Source organism: Cyanistes caeruleus, chromosome 4, assembly GCF_971803275.1.
Source record: "Cyanistes caeruleus chromosome 4, bCyaCae1.hap1.1, whole genome shotgun sequence".
NCBI classification, from domain to species: Eukaryota; Metazoa; Chordata; class Aves; order Passeriformes; family Paridae; genus Cyanistes; species Cyanistes caeruleus.
The window spans coordinates 21,606,290-21,627,343 of record NC_141704.1 but is presented as its reverse complement, the minus strand read 5'-3'; the positions used below and the strand labels follow the sequence as shown (position 1 = coordinate 21,627,343).

Genomic DNA, 21,054 nt, shown 5'->3' with positions numbered 1-21,054 from the left:
ACAACTGAAGTGAAGAAAGCTTTGAAAAAAAAGGAATGAGAAGAACCTATTGAGTGGGATTTTAATTTGCTTCCCTAAGTAAATTTAGCTCACAAATATGTCTGCATATATTTTCTCCTTTTTTTCTTAACTCCCAAAAATAGTGGGTTTTTGCCAAACAATAAGAAAAAAAATATACCTATTGCAAAGAGATTTTAACAAAAAATATTATTTTCTTTCATTTAATTAAGATTAGAAAAGATCAAAGTGGGTTTTTTTATCTGTGAGCAGGAACCTAAACCCACTTTTTATTAATGTGGGTTGGTATACACAAAAGCACACACAGTTTACTGTTGCATTTCCAGAGGGCTTTTTCCTTGAACATTCATCCATGATATTGACTCCAGGTTTAGAACTGCTTTATTATGGAGATATTTTTAAATGCGACACAGAGTCAAAATACCAAAAATCAAACTACTGTGAAATCATTATAAAATGGCAATGAAGAAGGAAATATTTCCATTACCATGCATCCCCACTTAACTACAATAATTTTATTAAGAAAAGCTATAATATTAAATACTTTATACTTACATTCTACTCCTAACCATTTCTCTGGATTTTTACATGTTTTCTTTAGAATTAATGGATGAGAAATAGTGAGGCCAGCAGGAGCAGAGCAGGGATTGTTCTCTTGTACTCAGCACTGGTGAGGTCACACCTCAAATGCTGTTCACTATTAAGCTGCACTTTGAATACAGTTTTGGGCCCCTCACTGAAGAGGGAGATTGAGGTGCTGGAGCATGTCCATAGAAGGGCAGGAGTCAATTCAGTTTTCAGCTGTTTGCTGCCAAATATGTGCTTACTTCTCTTTGTAAATGCTACTGCTTTTTCCTAGGTAGTTTCATCTGTTAGAGCAAAAGACTGGGTCAAAACCACATCTACAATAGAGGTTTCAAGAAGAACCTTGCAACTTCCTGTTGGATTTTTGAATTTACACCATATCATGTTTTCCTCTGTAACTATGATCAAACATAAACTTTTTAGTTATGGGGATAATTTACTTCCACAAATACAAACTCCTCAAAAAGAAATATATTTCGAACATCCTGAAATGTGCATTTCAAAATAAATATTTAAATTATAATACTCAAATGATAATAATTTCAACACCTTGGATACAATAATTTTATGCTGGCAGTTCCATTATGACCATCTAAATGAGCTACAAAATGAAAAGTTGTTCTTTTGCACAAAAGTTTGCAGGGCAAAGTAGTTATCTGGACAGCTGTATCTATTGTGTTCTGAAAGAATCCAAGGTTTGAGGGGATTATGTGCTTAAGACAAGAAAAATAAATTTAATACAATGCTATAGTATTAATTTTCTAAATAAAGGGTGACAAAGGATTAACAAAATTTGCCCAAAATGAATATTTACTACAGACAGAATGTTCCAAACAATGCAGCAATACACAGAAAAATAATCATTATTCTAAAAACTGAGAATTGACAAACCTGTTTAACAATATTTTATTTTTTTTAAATGAGGTTACAAAACTCGAAATGCAGTAAAATTAAGTGATTGAGATCAAACTACTTTATCCTTAGAAGTTTATTTTGATCTGTGTAGTACAATTAGGGTACTGATAAAAAAGTGTATTTTTTTAAAAACCTAGGAATTTAGTTTACTTCTTTAACTTTGAAGAACAATGTTTCATGTAGGAATTTGCATTAGCCTGATTGTTACTTCTATGCAAAAATGGTGACATCGCAGGAATCTGAGCAAAGTAGTTTTTTGCCCGGATATGCTTTTGTTCTACTCTGTAAATAAATGGACCTTCATAAGTCTGAAAAGAAAAACAAAATCAAAACCCATAAATACAATTAAAATATCTAAAGATATGTGTTGCTTCATATTTTAGACATTATAAACATTTGCACATATTTTAGACATTATAAATAGTGACCCTTTAATAAACTAAGGCAGATCATTTATTTGTATATATATATAGATATAATGAAATATCTTTTAGTTCTATAGTACTATCTTAAGTGAAAATTTCTCCTTGTGAAATATTAGCCATGTTTTTAAAACCAGAGTAACGTTTTTATCCATTCAAGATAAAACTTATTTCATTTTCAAATGTAAGTACAAATGTTCTCACCTGAAATAAAGAAATAAATAAGGCAATGCTTAGATAGAAACATTTGCAAGGTGAAAACTGTAAGGGCATTTCTTGATGAGAATCAGAGTCACTATTTTCAACTAATCATGGCAGCAAGTATTTTGCAGCATTTCAGTCTGCACTTGCATGCAGTGGTGACATTTTCCCAAATTCCTAGTTAGTAGTAGTAGTTTGGATGATGGAATAAATAATCAGAATATTTAACTGAAAAAACCTTTTGCTATTGCTGTAGTCATCACTTTAAATAACTGCTATTAAATAAAATCACTATGAATAATTGCTATTAAATAAATGGTTTAAGAGGCCTTTTTTGTTTCAGTGAATGAAAAACTATGATTCAACTTACAACATTCTGGTTTTGCCTCATTTTCCTTATTTTACACTCTTTTCATTTTTTTTCTTTTGAAGAAGAAAATTGAGTCCTCACTACAATTGATTCACTTCTGTATTTGTTGCAAGAGCTAAAGAAAATACCTCATGGTTTTTATGTTGGATTGTGTAACTTACCTGTTCTGACCTAACTCCCCCATCCACTGAAGCCCTGGACCTAATCAAGTTAATAGCATTTCTTGGACTATGACATCCAGACTCATGGCACCAAAGTAGAGAAGTGCTCAATCAGAGAAAACTGATCAGTCAAAGAACTGCTTTGCCTGCAGTAATGCTGGTAACAGAAATTTATGGATGCTGAGGAGCCTCACTAGATTCAGATTGTCTGAATAGCCTTCTTGACTTACAGTGAGTGAGAGGAGTCAAGAAAAGGATTTCCAGCTTGAAACTGATTTTACCTTCTAAAGCTACAGCTCACATAAATGTGTCTGCTTGAAGACACAAGCTGGGCACTCACACACAAAATATAATGGTTGGCAGAATCCCTTTTGCCCTTAGAATTCCCTGATATATTTCATCCATAAAACAAAACTTTAAAGAGAGCAATTAATTTGCTCTGTCTGTTTAGTTTGCTCTTAAGACATCCAAAAAGAAGAACAATACATAACAGCCAAAGTTGCACTTCTGATGCACATATATTGTGTTAAAAGTTGAATTAAGAACACCCTGAACAAAAGAACACTAGGCAACAATGACTGCAGATCACTGCTTACATAAATCAATAACCTGGAGCTGAAAGTCTTAATAAGCCATTATTAAGTGCAGGAGAAACACAGGTCACAGGATTCTCCTGTGCCTTACAAAACTAAGTACTCTCAATATATGATATTCAATGGAGAGATATTTCATAGACTACCATGTATAGATATGGAATTTGGGGGAATTGGTGTAAAAAGACAGTTTTGATGATAAGTTGAACACAGTCCTAAGAGGTTTTAATTCGGAAAAGAAATTATGTTGCTATTTCTTAAATGCAATTTATAAGGTTACATTGTAAGGGATACTTAGCTGATATCTAGGTAAGAAAGTAATGACAAATATGATGATGATGATGAATGGATAAGTTATAGATAAGGAACAATTCTTCTTTTTGATGAGAAATTTAGAAGACCAGAAACTAATGAGGGCAGAGCATGTGCAAGAGCACAGGCACACAACTGTAACAGTATTTCTGGTTAGTCTTTAGTACGCTTTTCATCCAGACTAGCTCCAGTCTGGTGTGATCTGAGGGAAGAGTGCACACATGGCACTGTCCTCAGCAGGCAGCATGGATGAGGCCACTCAGCTTCCTGCATTTCAGGAGAGACAATTGGGTCAAGACAGAGTTCAGGTACACGGAATGAACTGCACATGCCAGATGCCTTTTGGATTAGTGTCCATTTTGTTTAGTAGTACAGATGCAATCATTCAAATAGCCACAATGAGCCAATCTAAACATGGACAAGTGTAATGATTAAATTTGGCCCAACATAATTAGTCACAGGATTATATTAAAACATAACATGATAAATATAAAAAAAAAACCCCATTGAAATTTACCTTCAGAGGGTCACACAGCTTAAGATGTGCATCTGCCTCTTCTTCAGTGAGGAGAATAGTGTTCCATGGAGACCACTCACGCTGCTTATCCCACCTGACCATAACTAAATCATACAGATTACTGCAGGCACTGAGAGCTGACTGGCAGTTCCATATCTTCTCAATCAGGTACTGCATATCTGGAAGCTGAAATGAAAAACAGGGTTAAAAAGGAAGAAGCATGTTTCATTCTACAAGTCTTGCACCCATGTAAAAATCCAAATAAAGCTTTGGGTAAAAACTTTCTATGCACATGTCATATGGTTACGTCACTTGGTCAAAGAGCATCTTGACAAACATATATATTTTTTGCACAGCTGTTAGAACATCTGATTCTCTGACCTGCCAGCTAGACTTTTTTTAGTGTATAGCTTGCAAACCACGTTTAAAAGTACACCCATGCTTCAAGAGCTTAAAAGCTGCTTCTTTATGGTGTGGAACATATCACAGGAAGAAGCTGTAGCTTTTAGCCCATTTCTCAACCTCTCAATAACACACAAAATAAAGGATATACAGTCAAAGCCACTGCTTACTATGAGTAGCACTGCTCTTTCCAACAGTACCTGAACTAAGAAAACGATTTTACTATCATCCTGATAATCAACTTCAGACTTCCTGAGATTTTCAAGTATAAGTCTGTACTTCAAATATGCTTCTCGTTTCCGAGCCTCATTGTCAAGCTGGTAACACGAGCGACATCTGCCAATGGTGCGGGAATTTGCAGGAATGAGAAACTCAGTAGATGGTAAATAATTTTCGCAGCTGTGACAGAAGTAAATATTTTTATAAAGCTTTAAGGGATCTTGTGGAACCTAAAAATTAAAAAAAAAGGTTAATTTACTACAGGGTGTATTAATACAAGGTATTACTTGTATGTCACTCTAACACTGTCAGGATACGTCTTGCATATCTTCATGCAAGTATTTTAATATGTAAAAGCTAGAAGTATTTATTTTAAAATACCCAATAAAGTGTTTTAATTTTTCTTTGATAGGATACCAAGAGTCACTGTATTTTCTTGCTGCATTTGCTAAAATCAGTTATATAAACCAGTCAATCCATTTTTAAACTATATGAAGATCCTAAACATTATGTTCTAGTGCTCTTCCTGGTGCTTTTATGTATGCAGATTGTCAGTTATTCTGGAAAGATGACAACACAGAGAAAACAGAAACTAAATTATCTGCATTTGATTTTTCATGTAGAATCTGCTTTTTATGGCAAAGATAAAACCCTGAGATTATGGGCATATTAATATTTTGGCATAAGAATACAAAATCATGTATTCTTATCAAGTTCAAAATCATGGACCACCATATACAGATAGATGGGGAAGAAAATAGACTAAACTTGATAGTGATCCCCTCATCCCCATATTCCTTCATGTGTTCTGGAAAGAATGTAATGTAGTCTATGCAGAGCGACCAAGTTTGTAACTGGATAGTTTGAGTAGTTTGATACTTCAGTCTCTGCTATGGTACATCTGCTAATAATCTAGTGTAAAATTAACTGTTAGTTTGTTCTAAATCTAACATCTGCATCTAAATCTGACAGATTCTCTACTCCTGAGATAACACTGACCACTGTACAAGCAATGCTCTTCTGATAGATGCAAAACAGACATTGCTACTTAGAGCAGCATCCTATGATATTGAATAATATTTTTATTTGTAATCTGTAGTCAGAAAAGAAAAACACACAATACTAACTACATCTTCTTTGCACACAGTAGCAACTGATTCTATAAGAGAAGGCTGGAACAGTTTTTGCTTAAGTGCAAGCTCACTAGACATTGACATGGGTGGGCAATGTTCTTCCTTTCTGGATGCATGGCATGCTGCCTCTTGACCAGTAGAAAAAAACGTGACTTCCTCTCTCAGTATATTGATACTGCTTTGCTCTTGCATTTTACTGATACCATCTCATATGATCTACCACTTGAAACTTTCAGATTTTTTATTTCAGACACAAGAGTTCCAGGGCTATCTCAGGGCTGCCAGCTGCTTGTCAGGTGCTTACAACCTTGTCTATGCCCTAATGCTTCCTAATAGGACTACATAAATTTATTTGTGTGAAGCCTATGTACTTGCTACAATTTACTTCCTGAGTAAGTAAATAACCACCTCCACAAATGCTAGAGCAAAATGTAAAATAAAAAAGCTTTTAATGTTTTCCATCTTCCTTCTCTTTAACTCAATGGCCACTATGTCAGGCTGCAAAATAAGAATAATACCTTAATTAACCCAGCAACTTCAGGGTTAAACTCTGGACTTTTGGTATACTGAAGAAATAACGTACAAATTCTTTTCCTCAGTCCTTCCAAGTTGCATTCTTTCACCTCCCTTGACATAAGATCAATTTCCCTGTCAATTAATGCCCCTATTTCCTGTGTTAATTTACATTCATGTTCCTGAAAAGAAAAAAATTAAAAAAAAAAAGAGAGAGAGAGAAAGGAAAATAAACAAACTGCAGAACAATAAAGAAGCAAACAAAATCATTCAATGAGACATGAAAGCAAACTATGGGTTCTATGCCCATTCTTGTTAATATCTCAGGGAAAAAAATTGCCAATGAAACAACTGTAAAATTACAAAAGTGAGAATGCTTACAGAATCTGTTTTAAGGGGCCTGTATATGTATACCAAAGCTGTGAGGAACTGTAAGCCTGGAAGCACTAAAAGATACTTAACAGAGGTAACTCAAAAAGTGCAGAATTTTAAGCCCAAAGAAGTATTTCCCTAAGAAGCTTCCTTTGACTATGAAATTTGAGGTGTAATATGGATGGGTTTAAAAAAATGCCACAAGAAAATCAAAAAAATCCACCATACAAAAGGCATGGGGGACTTTGACAGCATTCCTGGAAATTAGTCACTTCAATATTTCAAATGCTTGGCAGGAGATTCTCCAGAGAGAGAGACATAAGAAGTGAGTAAGTTCAGTGATTTCTCAGGTAAAAGAGAGTGCTAATTTACAGAAATTCACTTGTTCACTACAGCCTAATTGACTTGTATTAAGATGGGCAAGAGCTCATAAACCAGAAGTGCTCTCAATGCCAGAGTGACTTTAAATCAAATACTGGCACTACTAAATCAATCAGCAAGATGCTTTCTTGTTTTAATAAGACAAGGAAGCAGCATTTTATTCTAGGCTGACGTCAACAGTATCATCCTGAAAGGACCTTGAAACTCATTATTTTTGTACATGAATAAATAATAAAACCAATATGAAAGACTAAAAAAAAATGAAACCAGCTTCTAATTCATTGGGAACGCTAGCAGCAACAGTGGGGGTGAGGAGTGAGGAGCAAAGAGAAGGAAAAAATCAGTATTTTCTACCCATAACACATGTAATCCAAACTAAGAATAAATATGGTTTTAAATGGATATTTCAAAGAACTGAGAAAGAAGAAATGGCAATCACCACATGCATCCCTGCCATGCTTCTCATAAGGTTAATATTAAGTAGTAAACTAAACTTTGTACTAGAGTTGTATTATGTATTAACATACAAAGAAGTCTAAAACCATGGGGTTAAAATTCTAACACACCTGAAGACAAATATGCACATGATAAAGTGAAATATGAATTTAGAGTGTATCTGGAATGTAAATTACACTCACACACCAGGTAGTACATGAGGTCCTATAGCTGCCAGCCCACCATCATGGCACTTGTCTACCAGCAGCAGCATTGCTTATGTGTGAACATAATTAAATGACAGCCCCTTTGGAAAGTACAGCTTCAAGCTACACATAAATAGAAAAGTAAACCTTACCTTCACTGTACATTTGAGTGTTAACAGCACAGATATCCTCTCATCTTTTGGGATGTCCTTTGTGTTAATGCTGCGGTAGATTTCAAGCAGTTCTTTTCCACGGAGAGTGCTCTGTGTATCCATTTCAGTGATTTTTCCATCAAATGCTTTCCACCTCCTAGGTTGTGCACACTTCAGAAACAATTTTTAGAACTCTGAACACCAGCTGAACAATCGCATTTTACATCAAGTTTCATCAGAGGAAATAGGGACTTAACATTAATGCTTGACTAATGCAAAATGCTAATTCTATTGTCGAGATTGATCCAGCACCTCTTCCACCAAAGCAAACAATCAACTGCACGCTTTATTTAAAGCTGCAGGTCATGACAATTTCAACTTACAGGATATTAAAAGCAAATAATATTCTCCTACAGGGATACGCTCTACTTCTTTAAAGGGAATTTACTGACAGTAGTGCTAGAATACATTTGCTCTGTATTTCACTTTGCAGTCATAAATCCCTTCAAACTATCAGTAAAAATCAATAGGTCTGTTGACTGTGTAAAGATTGCAAATTTAAGACCTTAAAGTCTACTGCAGTAAAAAGTATCTCCAGGGAAGGGTTCTATTTATACTAGTTCAAGAAAAGGAGAGAAGGAATACACATTGTTGGAGCTAGGGCAAGGTATGTGGTTACAGGTTATCAAATACTTCACCATGCTTCTTGTTTGCTAACTTAACCACATGCCATATGCCTTATGCTTCAGTTATCTCTTTGCACATCTTTAACTTTTAAAGACATTAAGAAGTTACATGATGTCGCCTGCCCCACGAGGTCCGAAAAGTACAACCATTTTCTTCTTTCCAGAAGACTGGTTTTGGTTGCAAATCACACCGTTACATAAGGAGAGATATCCAGTTCCAACAGAAAAAGTTTTCATATGCCTCTCCCCATCATTACTTAACTCCACTTCCTTTTTTTAATGGGGACAGGTATTTGAAATATCTTTCTATGTCTTAATAATTCTCTTTCGCTATATTTAGAACTTAAGTGTTCACTTACAAAGTTGACTTTGCAGTCTCAGTGTGACCTAACAGCAGCAACACTTCATGTAGCATTCACATACCTAGCAGTTTTCTGGACATGACCCCAGCACTGACACAATCATCATTTTGATAGAATAGACTTGATATGATGATAAGTAAATAAAAATGCCAATAATATTAGATAGCTAGAAGACAAATGATTAGTTATCACCACAATAAAAACAGACTTTTCCTCACTTTTAAATAAATAAAGTTAGGTAAGGAAAAGAAACACAAAATAATTTTTAAAAGGATTTAACATCAAATTGATGACATTTAATTACATTATCAGTGGGGGTAGAACTCTAATTAAAGAAGATACTGTTAACCAGAGGTCACATTTCAGAGCCAAAACTAAGAAATGCAAAAGCAAAACCAGATATTAGCTTAAAAAACCCCCAAAACAACCAACTCTTAATTACTTGGTGAAATCTTTGAATTTCTGCAAAACTAGAGCAAGGCAATTTTTTCTCATAAATAGGGAGCATTCTACTATATCTTCATTTTGTTTCACTATCTTTGTACAATACCAGAAATTCTTTAAAAACCCTGAAACAAAACAAACAAAAAAACCACCATGCTTTGCAAACAATAAAATTCGGACCGACTTAGTAGGTCTGTCACACTGTCAATCCTTTGTATGTTATATGGGGACAAACCACTGTTTTCCATATAGTGGTTAATTCCGTACCTACATTTGATCTTCTTCAAGGAAAACACTTAAAAATAACAGAGAAAGTTCATTTGCTTATGTTAGAAAGAATCAATGGCCAGAGTACAGCCTAGGAAATAGTAAAATTAGATTCTTCTGATAATTTGCTAACCCACTATGTGCAAGCAGTCTTGGTATCCCGTTCCGCAAATGACTCTTAATACAGACCAATTGTGTTATAATTAATTCTTTGAAAATATATCTGTAACTTCTGTATTTTTTCTTACTACCTTATCATAGCTGGGTATTACATAAAAACATTTGAAAATGAAAAAAAAAAAAAAATATGCTTTTTCCTGAAAAAAGAAAGAATCACAAGTTCTCTGATTTCAGAACTATTTTTCTGTTTTCCAGATTGACAACAGAAAAAGTAAAACTTTGAGATCTACTGCCAACTTTCTTTTCTCTTTTAGTCTGCTGGCAGTGCTATGGAATTTACAATAATCCTGTTATCTGTATTACTTCAGAAAGCAAGGCTACTACAACTACACTCTGCTGCCAATGCAAGAAAGCAGAAGAAGCTCCTGAGGTGACAAAGACACCACCACAGACAGAGAGAAAAAGGCAAATATAACAAAAGAAACGCACTGGATGTGTGCAGAAATAGTACAAAGCGTGAATGGTATGAACTGACAGTTCATAATTACACACATTCGTTTAATAAACATGATAATATAAAAGCTTAATCAAATACTTCCTCTCCAAAGTACAAATGCTGAAGAAGAATGAGCTCAGCACAGAAAAGAACCCCATAGCACACAGTACACACACAACCAGTAACAACCTTCGTAAGAGCACACATGCCTGTGGAGGTACATGCTTAAAGTAGCAAAGAAGGGAACAAAGGTTTCCATGGAGAAGCAAGTTTCATAGCACATTGGCTATTGCAGCTTGCAGTCTTCAGATGTGAAAGATGTTACTCCATTAACTGGCAAGTGTCCAGATCAACATTACCAGCTCAAAGTTCAAGGAAGAACCAAATAATCCCTAATCAAGCACTTAACAACAAACATGATACTGTAATTTAAAGTGCTTAAATTGCACTGTTACAGTCATAGCAAACCATCCAATTCTGAGATTTACAAAATTATATTTTATATTTTTAAAAAATGCAGAAATTGTTACTTTTTCTCCCTCTGAGTTAGACCTATGCCAATAGTTTAGAACAATACTTACAATCTTACAGCTGACAGGATAAAAAAACATGAAAAGTTGCACTAATTCAGAAGCTCAATAGGTTTTAAAACTAAAAATATTATAGTCTCATTCATGAAAAATGTAATTTATACATTTAATATAAGAATAAATAAATTATTAGTAACTGCTTCAAGAAAATGTCCATGGTTTGGAAAGACAAAGTATCTGTTGTCTCTGATATGTCTCCTGATTCTCCAAATGTCAGCTGAGAGTTCTTGTACTGAAGAACATTTTGCTTCTGATTCTAGATGTAAGAAAACTGTACAGCTTGTCAGAATATGTGCTGGAAGTAATCTGTACAGGTAGGACACTGGAAGTCAGTCCTTATGGGAAAAGTAACAACAGAGTTGGTTAAGGGAGAAATATATTTGCTTTGACTATTCCAGGCTTCTTTTTCTTAGAAGGTAGCAGAACAGATTGTAAGTAGTAGAAGCAAACATAACACATAGAAATGATTCAAGGCTTTGAAAATATTCCTAATTATTTGGTTTTCTGGGCTTGGTTTTTCATTCTTGAAAGCAGTAAGACAGAAAACAGTCACACCACAGAATAAATGTGGTAACAGTTCCACCAACATTTCAGTTAAGTAAGTTGTTCATAATGAGAAATGCAATACATTTTATCAAGTCACATTTAGAGTACATTTCCCCTGCATCAGTAATAAAAGGAATGAAAAACAGTCTCTTTTGGACAAAGCCACCATTTTTACTTTTGAGCACCAAATAGGCAAAATTTTAAAATAATAATAATACTAAAATAATTAGATAGCTAAAAACCATTTATCTTGCAGTATTTTTTTTCATAATCATGTCAGATACTTTAAAAAAAAAAACTATTACTTTTTCCAGTGGCTGGACATTTACCTAAAAGGACAAGGCTTTTTGTATTTTACATTTAGATACCATTGAATTTAATGCCATTTTAAATCATCTTTGTGAATGAAGAAATTCTCATATTTTTTTATAGAGACTGAAGAACACTTAAATTACCTTAAATATCATCCCCAAGATTATACAAGAATGAAATCTTAGGTTAAAGTTCAAATGGAACTAAAGTTAGTGGTTTAATAACTGAGTTCAACATCAGATTCAAACTCTTCTTTATACAAGAAAACAGAATAAATGCTTTCTTTAAAGACAGACATATGACGACCAGAGGCCTATGCTCATTTGGGAAATTAATGGCAAATTTACTTCCTGAAGGATACCATATTCCAATAATTCTAATTAATTAAATTTATTGTTTATATTTTTTATGGTTAACAGCCTTAATGATGCACTGTTCAACCTTTAATCAGTCTGACAGCTATGAAGTTCTCAGCTTGGAAAAAGAAATTTACTGAAGTGTATTGATGTGAGCAACCACATAATTTGGATCCTTATGACATTAGCATTCACATGATTAACTGTTAAAAACTACAGAAGTTACTTTTTGTACTTTGCAGATGTATTTTCTGTTCCTGTATTTTGGTATTCTTTATGCTAAGCCTAAAAACTGACCTTAACCAGAAGGTGCATGATTGCTTTTTGTTGATTCTCCACATTGGCATCTTGTTTGTGCATCCCAATGCAAGCAATCAGCTGTGTCTCTTCCTCCAGAAGTGCACAAAGTGCTGCCTTTCTTTCAGCTCCAGAAAGAGTTCTGTTAATTCGCCCAGTCTCCTCCTGCACCCATACTGCAGACACAAATATTTAGGGTATTTTTTACAAGATGCTTTCCAGCAAAACTTCTGCTTTCATATTTAAGAAACAACATAATAGTCTTCTCTTTCAATATTCACTAAAAAACCAGTTTCCATTTTAGGGAATTGATGGTTATGGCTATTTTCGAAACATGCAAGATGGCCTAGAAATGAATGTAAATTATACAGATGTTCTGTGAAAATATGTGTGTGCACATCAATTCCAGACTGCCAATTTGTACTCCAAACTCAAGGATGAGTAGGAGAATAAAAGCTCAATGTGAGAAAAAGAATTTAGCTCCTGTGGAAATGTATGATGAAATGGCTGTGTCTAACTGTGGTACCACCAGTACTCAGTGCTGAGAATATTACTGCTTCTCCCTGCATAAATGAGTAAAATCTTAAGATGCTTAAAGTCTTCCAAAACTGAGCTAAAACTTGACTGACATGCACATTTTGCACTCCAGGTCTGAACCCTGGATATTTCAGTGGTATCACCTTTTGCCATCCAAGGCAAATGGATATACATTAATAACTCCACCGTCATTGCTTTTGTCTCCCTTTCCTCTTCTACAACATAACTCTCCAAGTGGGTGAAAGTGGCCACAGAAGAAGCCACAGAATGGTCATGAGAGCAGCACATGGATCAGTACACGCTGTGTAAGAAGCTGACCCCCTGACACTTATGCAGCTGATATACAGACAACATGACTTTAGAGAAATCTGCTTGTAAAATCAAACTGTGTTTACTGCCTTTGCATATCCTGCAAGAATTCCTGGCTTCTCTGAAGACTCTGATCCAGTTCAAATGCCTCTGGAGTTTTGTAAGGAATTTTATAAGATCCAAAACTTCAATGTTGCTGAATAACACCTCAAAGTGCTGTTATCATCCCAGAACAATTACGCAAAAATAAAACCCAGCGTAAAAGAAAACCATCCAATATGTGATGCACTGAAAAAGCCTGTAACATCCTGCTTCAGGTAAGATTAGAGGCAGGAGAAGGGAAAGGAGGAAGGCTTATTTTCTGCCTGTGGCTTCTTATCTACAATACCTTATATTTTCCATTTTTAAATATTTCAATTAATTTCCTTAAAGCTCTCCAAGCTGTAATATGACAGCTGTCTGACAAGTTCTGAGAACCCCAAGATATATATTTTAAATAAAGCCAATTCAGCAAACAACAGCATTATATAGAATTAATTTACAAGAAGCTTTATTATGCTTGAAGGGAGAAGAAACTTCTTAAGTGGAGATAATAAATACAGTAAGCCATTTTATGCTTTCAGAAGTGAAGAAGCTGTCATGCACCTGGATACTCACCTCTTGATTCCCCATTTACATGCAACTAAGTTAAAACACTCAGTTAGATTATCTGTTCTATAGGCAGAGATTTTACTCATTACCATTTTTATTCCAGGGTTTGTAAAGTAAAATAGTTTGTACTTTTCAAACAAACAATAAATGCCTATGCATACATGCTGAATATATAGACAGATGTCATTTGCACTATATAGTCAACAGGCAAGTTTTTATACCACCAGGAATTGCTTGTATTGGCTGACCCTGTAATAGAAACCCTGTTGTGACTGCAGCAATAACCTCCACAGATCTCTGGAGGACAATAGTCTCATTCTTTTACTATATCAATGGTTTAGCTTGTAAACTGTTGGCACTATAAGAATGCAGAATTGTTTCAGATGCAGGTAGGAAAAAAACCCCAACTTCCTAGAATCATTAAGCTCTATTAAAATGAAGAGTATGATTGCATGCATGCAGAGAAGCAACTAGTCAACATCAGTTGACAAAAACTAACAGTGAGATTGATACTAGATCATTATTTTTAACAAAATACTAAAAAAACCAAACATTTCAAATACTGAATTTGTTCTGTTCTGTTTTGAAGAGGCACATGTTTTTTTTAAGTTGCCTAGATATGAAATTCCTGAACGTGCTTGGTTGAAAGTTTTATTATTTGTGAATACAAAGTCATTAAATTAAGCAAGAGACACTTGCATAAATTTAAGTTTCAAGCTTAAAATTATAATGAAGATCAGCACTCTTCCATAACTTTAATTTGACTTGATTGTTTCTACTGCACATAAGACTTTTCACACTTAAAAAACGAAAAACCAGTGTGGATTATACATCTGATAGCACACTAGTCTGGAAGTCTGTTCTTGAAGAAATATTGCAGAAAATCAGATGCAAATTAGTGAGACATCTCATAAGTGGCAAGAACAAAAGTACTGTTTGAATACCTTGGCTTTTGATTATTTAGTCAGATACACCTTTAAAAGAGCTTGATTCTTGGGAAGTGAGAATCAAACTATCTGCAAAGAAAAAGAAGGGGGTAGACAACCCCAAACAAACCACAAATCTCATGGATACCATTCCAACAACTGCAAAGTTCAAGGCAATAATTTTTACATTTGTCACGAACAGTGATATTTATAAATCATTTATTAATTCAGACAAAGCAATTTGTTCAATGCCACACAAAGTGTGACAGCATTAAAAGATCAGTGTATAACTTGGGAATTCTTGAATCGTGATCCTAAGCTCTATGAATAACACATGCCACCAAATTTATGCCCAGTTTACCACTGAAGACAGAGCTGAGATGGTTTAAGGTAGGGCAGGTGAATTTGCAGTGAAGTATCCATTAAGTCAGTTCTGCTACGGGGACAATAATATCCAAACAGTCAAAGAGATAGCCCATAAAGCACTGTAGCCTAGATTACATAAGAGTTGTTAGAAGTCACAGTAAAAACCTCTGCATTTAAAAGAGACATTGTGAAAAAACAAAATTTTTCTTGCTGTTTCATTATATGCTGGTACGAGTCCATAGCTTTTGACTGTTCTTATTTTTCCAAAAGGACATATTCTAAGTTTTTTGTTCAATTTGCACATTACATTCTTGTAAGGTTTTATGTCAATTAAACCTGCAGTATTCACATTATTTTTCTGGAAAAGTTTAGAGATGCTTGCCTGTATTAGACATCATCTGCTACAAGAACAGGAAACGTATGACTTTCAGAATGTCCTGCAGAACTCCTAAGAGATTTTTAAAATTTTGACAACACAGTTTTGTGAACACATGGAACAAACTAGAAAGGAGAAAAAGCTTCAGTAGAGGACAACTGAGACAAAAGGAATAACTTCTCTCATATGTTGTAAAACTCTGTACAAAAATTTAAACCATTATAAGAAAAGTCTATAGCAAATAATGAATTATGGATCTTAATACTAATTTCTTCACAGAATTGTTTTCAGCATCCTAAATGCAGAGTGAAAGATAAAAGCAACTCTGATCTAAAAAAAGAAAAAACCCTTTTTGTTCTTCCAACTTTAGACATAAATAAAAAATGCTAATAAAACTGCCAAGTAGCACTATTCTACAAGCCAGTTATTTCCCAAAAAAAAGGTGTACTGGTTTTGGCTGCAAGACAGTTAATTTTCAGTCATAGTAGCTTGTAGGGCACTGGATGTTGATAACACAGGGACGTTCAGTGATTGCTGAACAGTGCTTACAGAGCATCAAGGCCTTCTTTTTGCTTCTAGTAATACATGAAAGCAAAATAATTATTTTAAAATGAAAAAAATCCACTGTAAAGCAGAAAAAAATATGGAATTATCTATAAAAACACATAAAAATACTAAGTTTGTTTTAAACAAACGGTACCATTTTGTTGCTTTAAGGATATCCCTTTAAGAAAACTTACATTCCAAGTCATGGTACAGTAGCTCAAAGTCTTCTTTTGTTTTAGGGTTCAGTTTTTTCTCATACTCCCTTCTCAATTTTTCTTCTTTCTCCCTTTTTTTCTGTAATTCTTCTTGTGCCTCCCTTGCAAGCCTTGCCCTCCTCTGTTCCTTCAGATTTTGTACTAAATTTATAGCATACCAACGACGGAAATATTTCTGTATTACTATTACCTATATGTGATACAATACCAAAGAATCGTGAATTTAAAATAAAACAACATAGTATTTTGTAGCACAGTATTTTTTTTTCTTAACTGTTCTTTTCTCCAGCTCCCTAACTACATTTTCTAAGATCTTTCTTGTACTTAAACTAATTTAAATGTTACAAAATCAGTCATGTACTATTTGTTTAAGTACTAGTATGATTACTCAGTTAGGTAACTGCAGGAATTAAAGCAGTGAGTACAGTGGATAAAATCTGTTCAAATAATCAAATCAAAATACAAACTACATTTAAATATCTATTTTTCTTTTTTCAAATCTTCCCTTAAAATGTCTTTTGCCATGTACTGTTTTTATTCTTTTCCTTACCTTACTACCAATTTACAGTGTGGAAATGTAGACACATTTGCAAAATTTCTTGTTACAAAAATCAACACGTAGACACAAAATCAATGGCATTTTATTTGTGAACAAATAATGAAAGTGAAATTACTAATGCTGTTGTGACAGAACTGATGAAAGAAAATTAAATCAATGACCTTCCCAAGCTGTGGCTATTGAGGACTGGGGAAATGTCTACAATATGTTGAGGGAGGATACTGCACAAGCCTCACCTTCTGCTGGCTGAGTTACACTTGGACTACAAGCAGTTAATCAGATCAATACCATGAGATACTATGCATTGTTCAGCATCAAAAGCTATCAATACACAGTCTCTGGTAACATCTTAATTTAAAACTTCTCTTGAATTTTTCCTCAAACAGTATTTCAATAGGGACCTACACTGCACTGTGCAATTCCATCACTGTGAACCATCACCAAGCTATCCCTCTACTGTGCATTACAAGTTACCTATACATACACTACAGATTTCAGTGTCACAGTAAAATGTATTGGTAGTCCTGAGGAAATTACTCCCTTCTTGGGTTCCTCTTCTACATGAGGCTCACTGCTGTCACCTACAGCTGACTGGCTTAAGTTCTTACAAGAAAACCTCTACCCAAAAAATTTCAAAGATCTTGCCAAGCATGTCAATACAATTACCAACACAATTATTCTACTTAGACACTTAGGGAATCAATTTTTTCTCCATTCAGTTGGATTCAGACTGTCTATTTTCAGCAATCAAATTAATAACTAGAGTATTTACAAAGCAGTGCCTCACCTAACACAATTTAGGGCATATTTGAGTTATATATGCAGTCACAGAATATATGGTTTCCCAAAAGAAGTGTGGAATGTCTAAATGGCATCCTCTGCACAATGAATATGCAGAATCTGTAATCTGAATTGCCTTCATGAGGCAACTCAGTGCACCAGAAAACCCCACAGGCCCACTGCCAGTGTTTGAACAGCCCATTTCTACCTAAGTGTCAAAGCAGGGAGCTTGACCAGAATCCAAAATGGATGTTTGCCCAAGGTAACCTCCTAAGTCTGATAAAAAAACCCAACCAAACGGACAACACAAAACTCAAAAGCTGACTGCAGATCTCCTAAATCCTAACCCAATACTCCATCTGTTTCAGGCCATACGTTAAGCATATAGCTTAGATTCCTCCAAAGAGATCACGAGAATATTGTTGGAACAAGCCTGTTTAAATCCTTAGTGCTCTACATGGAAACTTAACTGTCACTGTGAGACAGAAAACAGTAACTTCAGAATTCTTAATATTTAAGAGATTGCAAGGTATCAAATGTCACTAAAACCACAGAGCAAACACAGGCTTCCCCTGTATCTGAAAGATGACAAAAGATGAGCATAAGAAGACATTTTACAGTTTCTTTTAAATTCAGTCTTTGAACACTCTGAATGTTCATTAAATATTCAGATAACATTCACAATATGTTATTTTACAGATAGTTGCAAACAGATAAGGACTTACTGCTTCAAGTCTACGTTTATGGTATTCATCTGCTGTAAAATACTTTCCCGGAGTAATTAGTTTGTCAGTCATGTTTGATACGTAAAGGCCAATTTTAGTCATCTGTGTTGATGTTGTATTTCTTGTTTGTTGTTGCTTATTTTTTTCCACACCTGCCTGGGGAAAAAATGAATGTCAGATGAAAAGAAAATACACACAGATTTTTTTTTCCTCATTACAGTAAGTGGCAAAATTAGCTATTTCCAATAAAAATCACAAGACTAATGATATTTATCCACTGAATACTTTAATTTGAACATTCATCTCAGATTTACTTCCTATTTCCTATCAGAAATAGTGTCAGCATTCCATTCCATTGGCAAAAAACAACATTCTAAAAAGACATTGAAAAGCCTTTACCTGTATTCCCTTACAAAGTAACGGAATTCCTTTGTCAGGTCGTTTTTTGGGTATTGTTTGTGATCCTGCATTATGAAATTCTACTCCAGCTGACACGTTCCTAAATCCACCCAGAAAAGGTTTTTTATAGGTAGGTCTTTCAATTTTTACAAGTACTTCTTGAAATGAGTCTGAACCTGTTAAAATCCAAGTCCCAAAATATAAATATTGTTTCTTTCAGTAACACATCTAGATTAGACCATAATTACATATGTATCAATAAACGTGCTAAACCAGCACTTACCTGTTTCTACTCTGACAGTTATGACATCAGGCATGCGGTAATCCTGTTGAATGACTTTTTCAGGAAAACCTCCCTCATTCTCAGGCTGGACAGTTCCATCAAAATTAGACCCAGACTTCCTAACTGTTTCATTATCCTCAGTCATGCTTGCTAAAAATAAAACCAAAGTTAATTCCTGAGAAGTTTCTCAAAACAAACAAATAAGTTTACCCCAGGATGATTTTATTGTAACACTGCAACACAGCAAAATCATAGTTTTTGCAGCTGGAAAGACAGTCTATTTGAAATCTGAATTAGTATTATCATGCAGTTTTAAAGGCGAAATCTAATGTAAAACTGTCTCTGCATAAAGACATTCCTAGCCAGCTACTCAGAATGAGAGTGGATGAATGCAACCCAGCCAAGAGGAAAGTAGTCAGCAAGTCCATACTAGGAACTGTTATTCACTGTGCTCAGGTGCTGAACAGGATATGCTCCCTTCTGCTCTGAAGAACTAAGAAAATGGGGTCCTGTATTGGGAAGAGAAAATGACTAAAGACACCCAAAACACTGAAGAACAGGTGCAGGAAATGATGGAGCATTTGGGGGACTGCAGGAGAAAGACAAGGATAAAGAAGGGTGGCAGGTAAGTTACAGGGGAATCAAAGAAAGGTAAAATAGTAAGGTAATGTCTATAGTATTAGCTAAACTTAATTTAAATGTACACAAAAATATGTATACCTACTCATACGCGTTTCTGGAAATAAGGATGAATCTATAAAATGCCATATAGAAATGATTACTACAGTTTGAGATAAAAAATAAATTTTTCGCTTTTGGAGTATGTTTCATGTGAGAATTTTAAAAGTTACTGCAGAACAAAATCCCAGTAAGTTTCCACAGAATAAGGGTGTGTGGGGGTGCAAGAAGCTATAACTAAATTGAAGAAAAAAGTATCTCTTTAAACCATGAATGCCCAACATTTTAACAACTTTACCTGTCTCTGTCCCATTTGCTGTATTCTCTCGGAGTACTGAATTTTGAGAAGGAGACCGCTGGTCCCAGCCCTCCTCTGACCGTGCAGTGTCTGCAGGTTCTGGCAGCAGAGGTCTCTCCGCTGGGTCCCCAGCCTCTCTGACTGCTTTTCCTTGTGAGGATGCAGGTGATTGCTTTGCACCTGACCCTTCTGATGTAACAGCTTCAAAGCCATCTGATGCATCTGCCATTTCCTAAAGCATCAGTTGCATACCTTTAACCTTTCTGCAAGAATAATCACAGGATCTATTATAAATTGCACACGTGCACATTTCTACTATCAGAATTATAGGTAACTTACTGTCCTGAAAAGCTTTTCCTGTACCTATTGCCAAAAGGGCTACTAAGAACAGCTTTGCTTCCACCGAACAGAAAGCACTTTTGGCTAGTTTTTACCAAACGTAATACTCCAACGCAGGTAGCCGGCACAGTTCTTTTTACCTCTGCTTCTGTGCCTATAGAAGACAGTCCAAGGGGTCATTACCCAGAGACAGCACACCTTTACGGTTTTCCGAGCTGCCACCTAAATGACACGGGCTGGAAGAGTCCTAAGCCCATATTCCTCAAGATAAAACCGCACCCAAAGGCGCACCACCCCCGGCGGGAGCCCGATGCCGCCAAACCGTTTGTGGGGACCCCGCAGCCCCCGCCCCGCGGCACCTCCGGCCCGGCCCGGCCGCGCTCCGGGCGCGCTGCTCGCCCCGCCGGCGGCGCCGTAGCCACGGCAACCGGCCCGGGGAGCGCGAGCATGCGCACTGGGGAGCGGGGCCGGGCCGGGCCGGCTGAAAACGTACCGGGGCCGGGCAGGGCCGGCAAGAGAGGGGAAGGGAAGCGGTGCGAAAGGTCGAGCAGCTGCCCTGGTTCCCTCCAGCCCACAGCACCTGCACGAACCCGTGGGGCGGCCTGGAGCCGCCCCAGTGCTGGCACGCCCGCAGCGGCCGTGCCTACGCTGTGACCCTGAGCAGGGCGATGATGAGCTCCTGCC

General features: G+C 35.8%; 1 protein-coding gene across 13 annotated transcripts; it reads right to left on the bottom strand.

The window, feature by feature from the left end:
• Window positions 1–1,573: 1,573 nt before the first annotated feature.
• Window positions 1,574–20,811, bottom strand: IQUB (IQ motif and ubiquitin domain containing). Of its 13 annotated transcripts, none has more exons than XM_086886977.1 (13): window positions 20,730–20,804; window positions 20,395–20,524; window positions 20,032–20,294; window positions 19,056–19,205; window positions 18,773–18,948; window positions 18,374–18,529; window positions 16,289–16,499; window positions 12,384–12,559; window positions 7,908–8,078; window positions 6,367–6,543; window positions 4,697–4,945; window positions 4,095–4,280; window positions 1,574–1,826 (listed from the first exon to the last, which is right to left on the bottom strand). In XM_086886977.1, the coding sequence occupies exons 3-13, from the start codon at window positions 20,258–20,260 to the stop codon at window positions 1,665–1,667; spliced, it is 2,043 nt and encodes a 680-aa protein (XP_086743103.1). In that variant the 5' UTR covers window positions 20,261–20,294; window positions 20,395–20,524; window positions 20,730–20,804; the 3' UTR covers window positions 1,574–1,664. The 13 variants fall into 13 exon arrangements, with proteins under 13 accessions (XP_086743103.1, XP_086743105.1, XP_086743102.1 ...); XM_086886979.1 differs by having other exon boundaries at window positions 20,032–20,263; window positions 20,371–20,524; window positions 20,730–20,786; XM_086886976.1 differs by having other exon boundaries at window positions 20,032–20,315; window positions 20,730–20,786.
• Between the last annotated feature and the right edge of the window lie 243 nt (window positions 20,812–21,054).

Excerpts from the sequence above, each read along its gene's own strand:
- IQUB (XM_086886978.1), bottom strand. The coding sequence starts at position 20,260 with ATGGCAGATGCATCAGATGGCTTTGAAGCTGTTACATCAGAAGGGTCA. Across the intron at positions 19,206-20,031 it reads AGCAAATGGGACAGAGACAG|CAAGCATGACTGAGGATAAT; the intron begins GTAAAGTTGTTA and ends TTTTATTTTTAG. Across the intron at positions 4,281-4,696 it reads AAATCGTTTTCTTAGTTCAG|CTTCCAGATATGCAGTACCT; the intron begins GTACTGTTGGAA and ends TTTTCATTTCAG.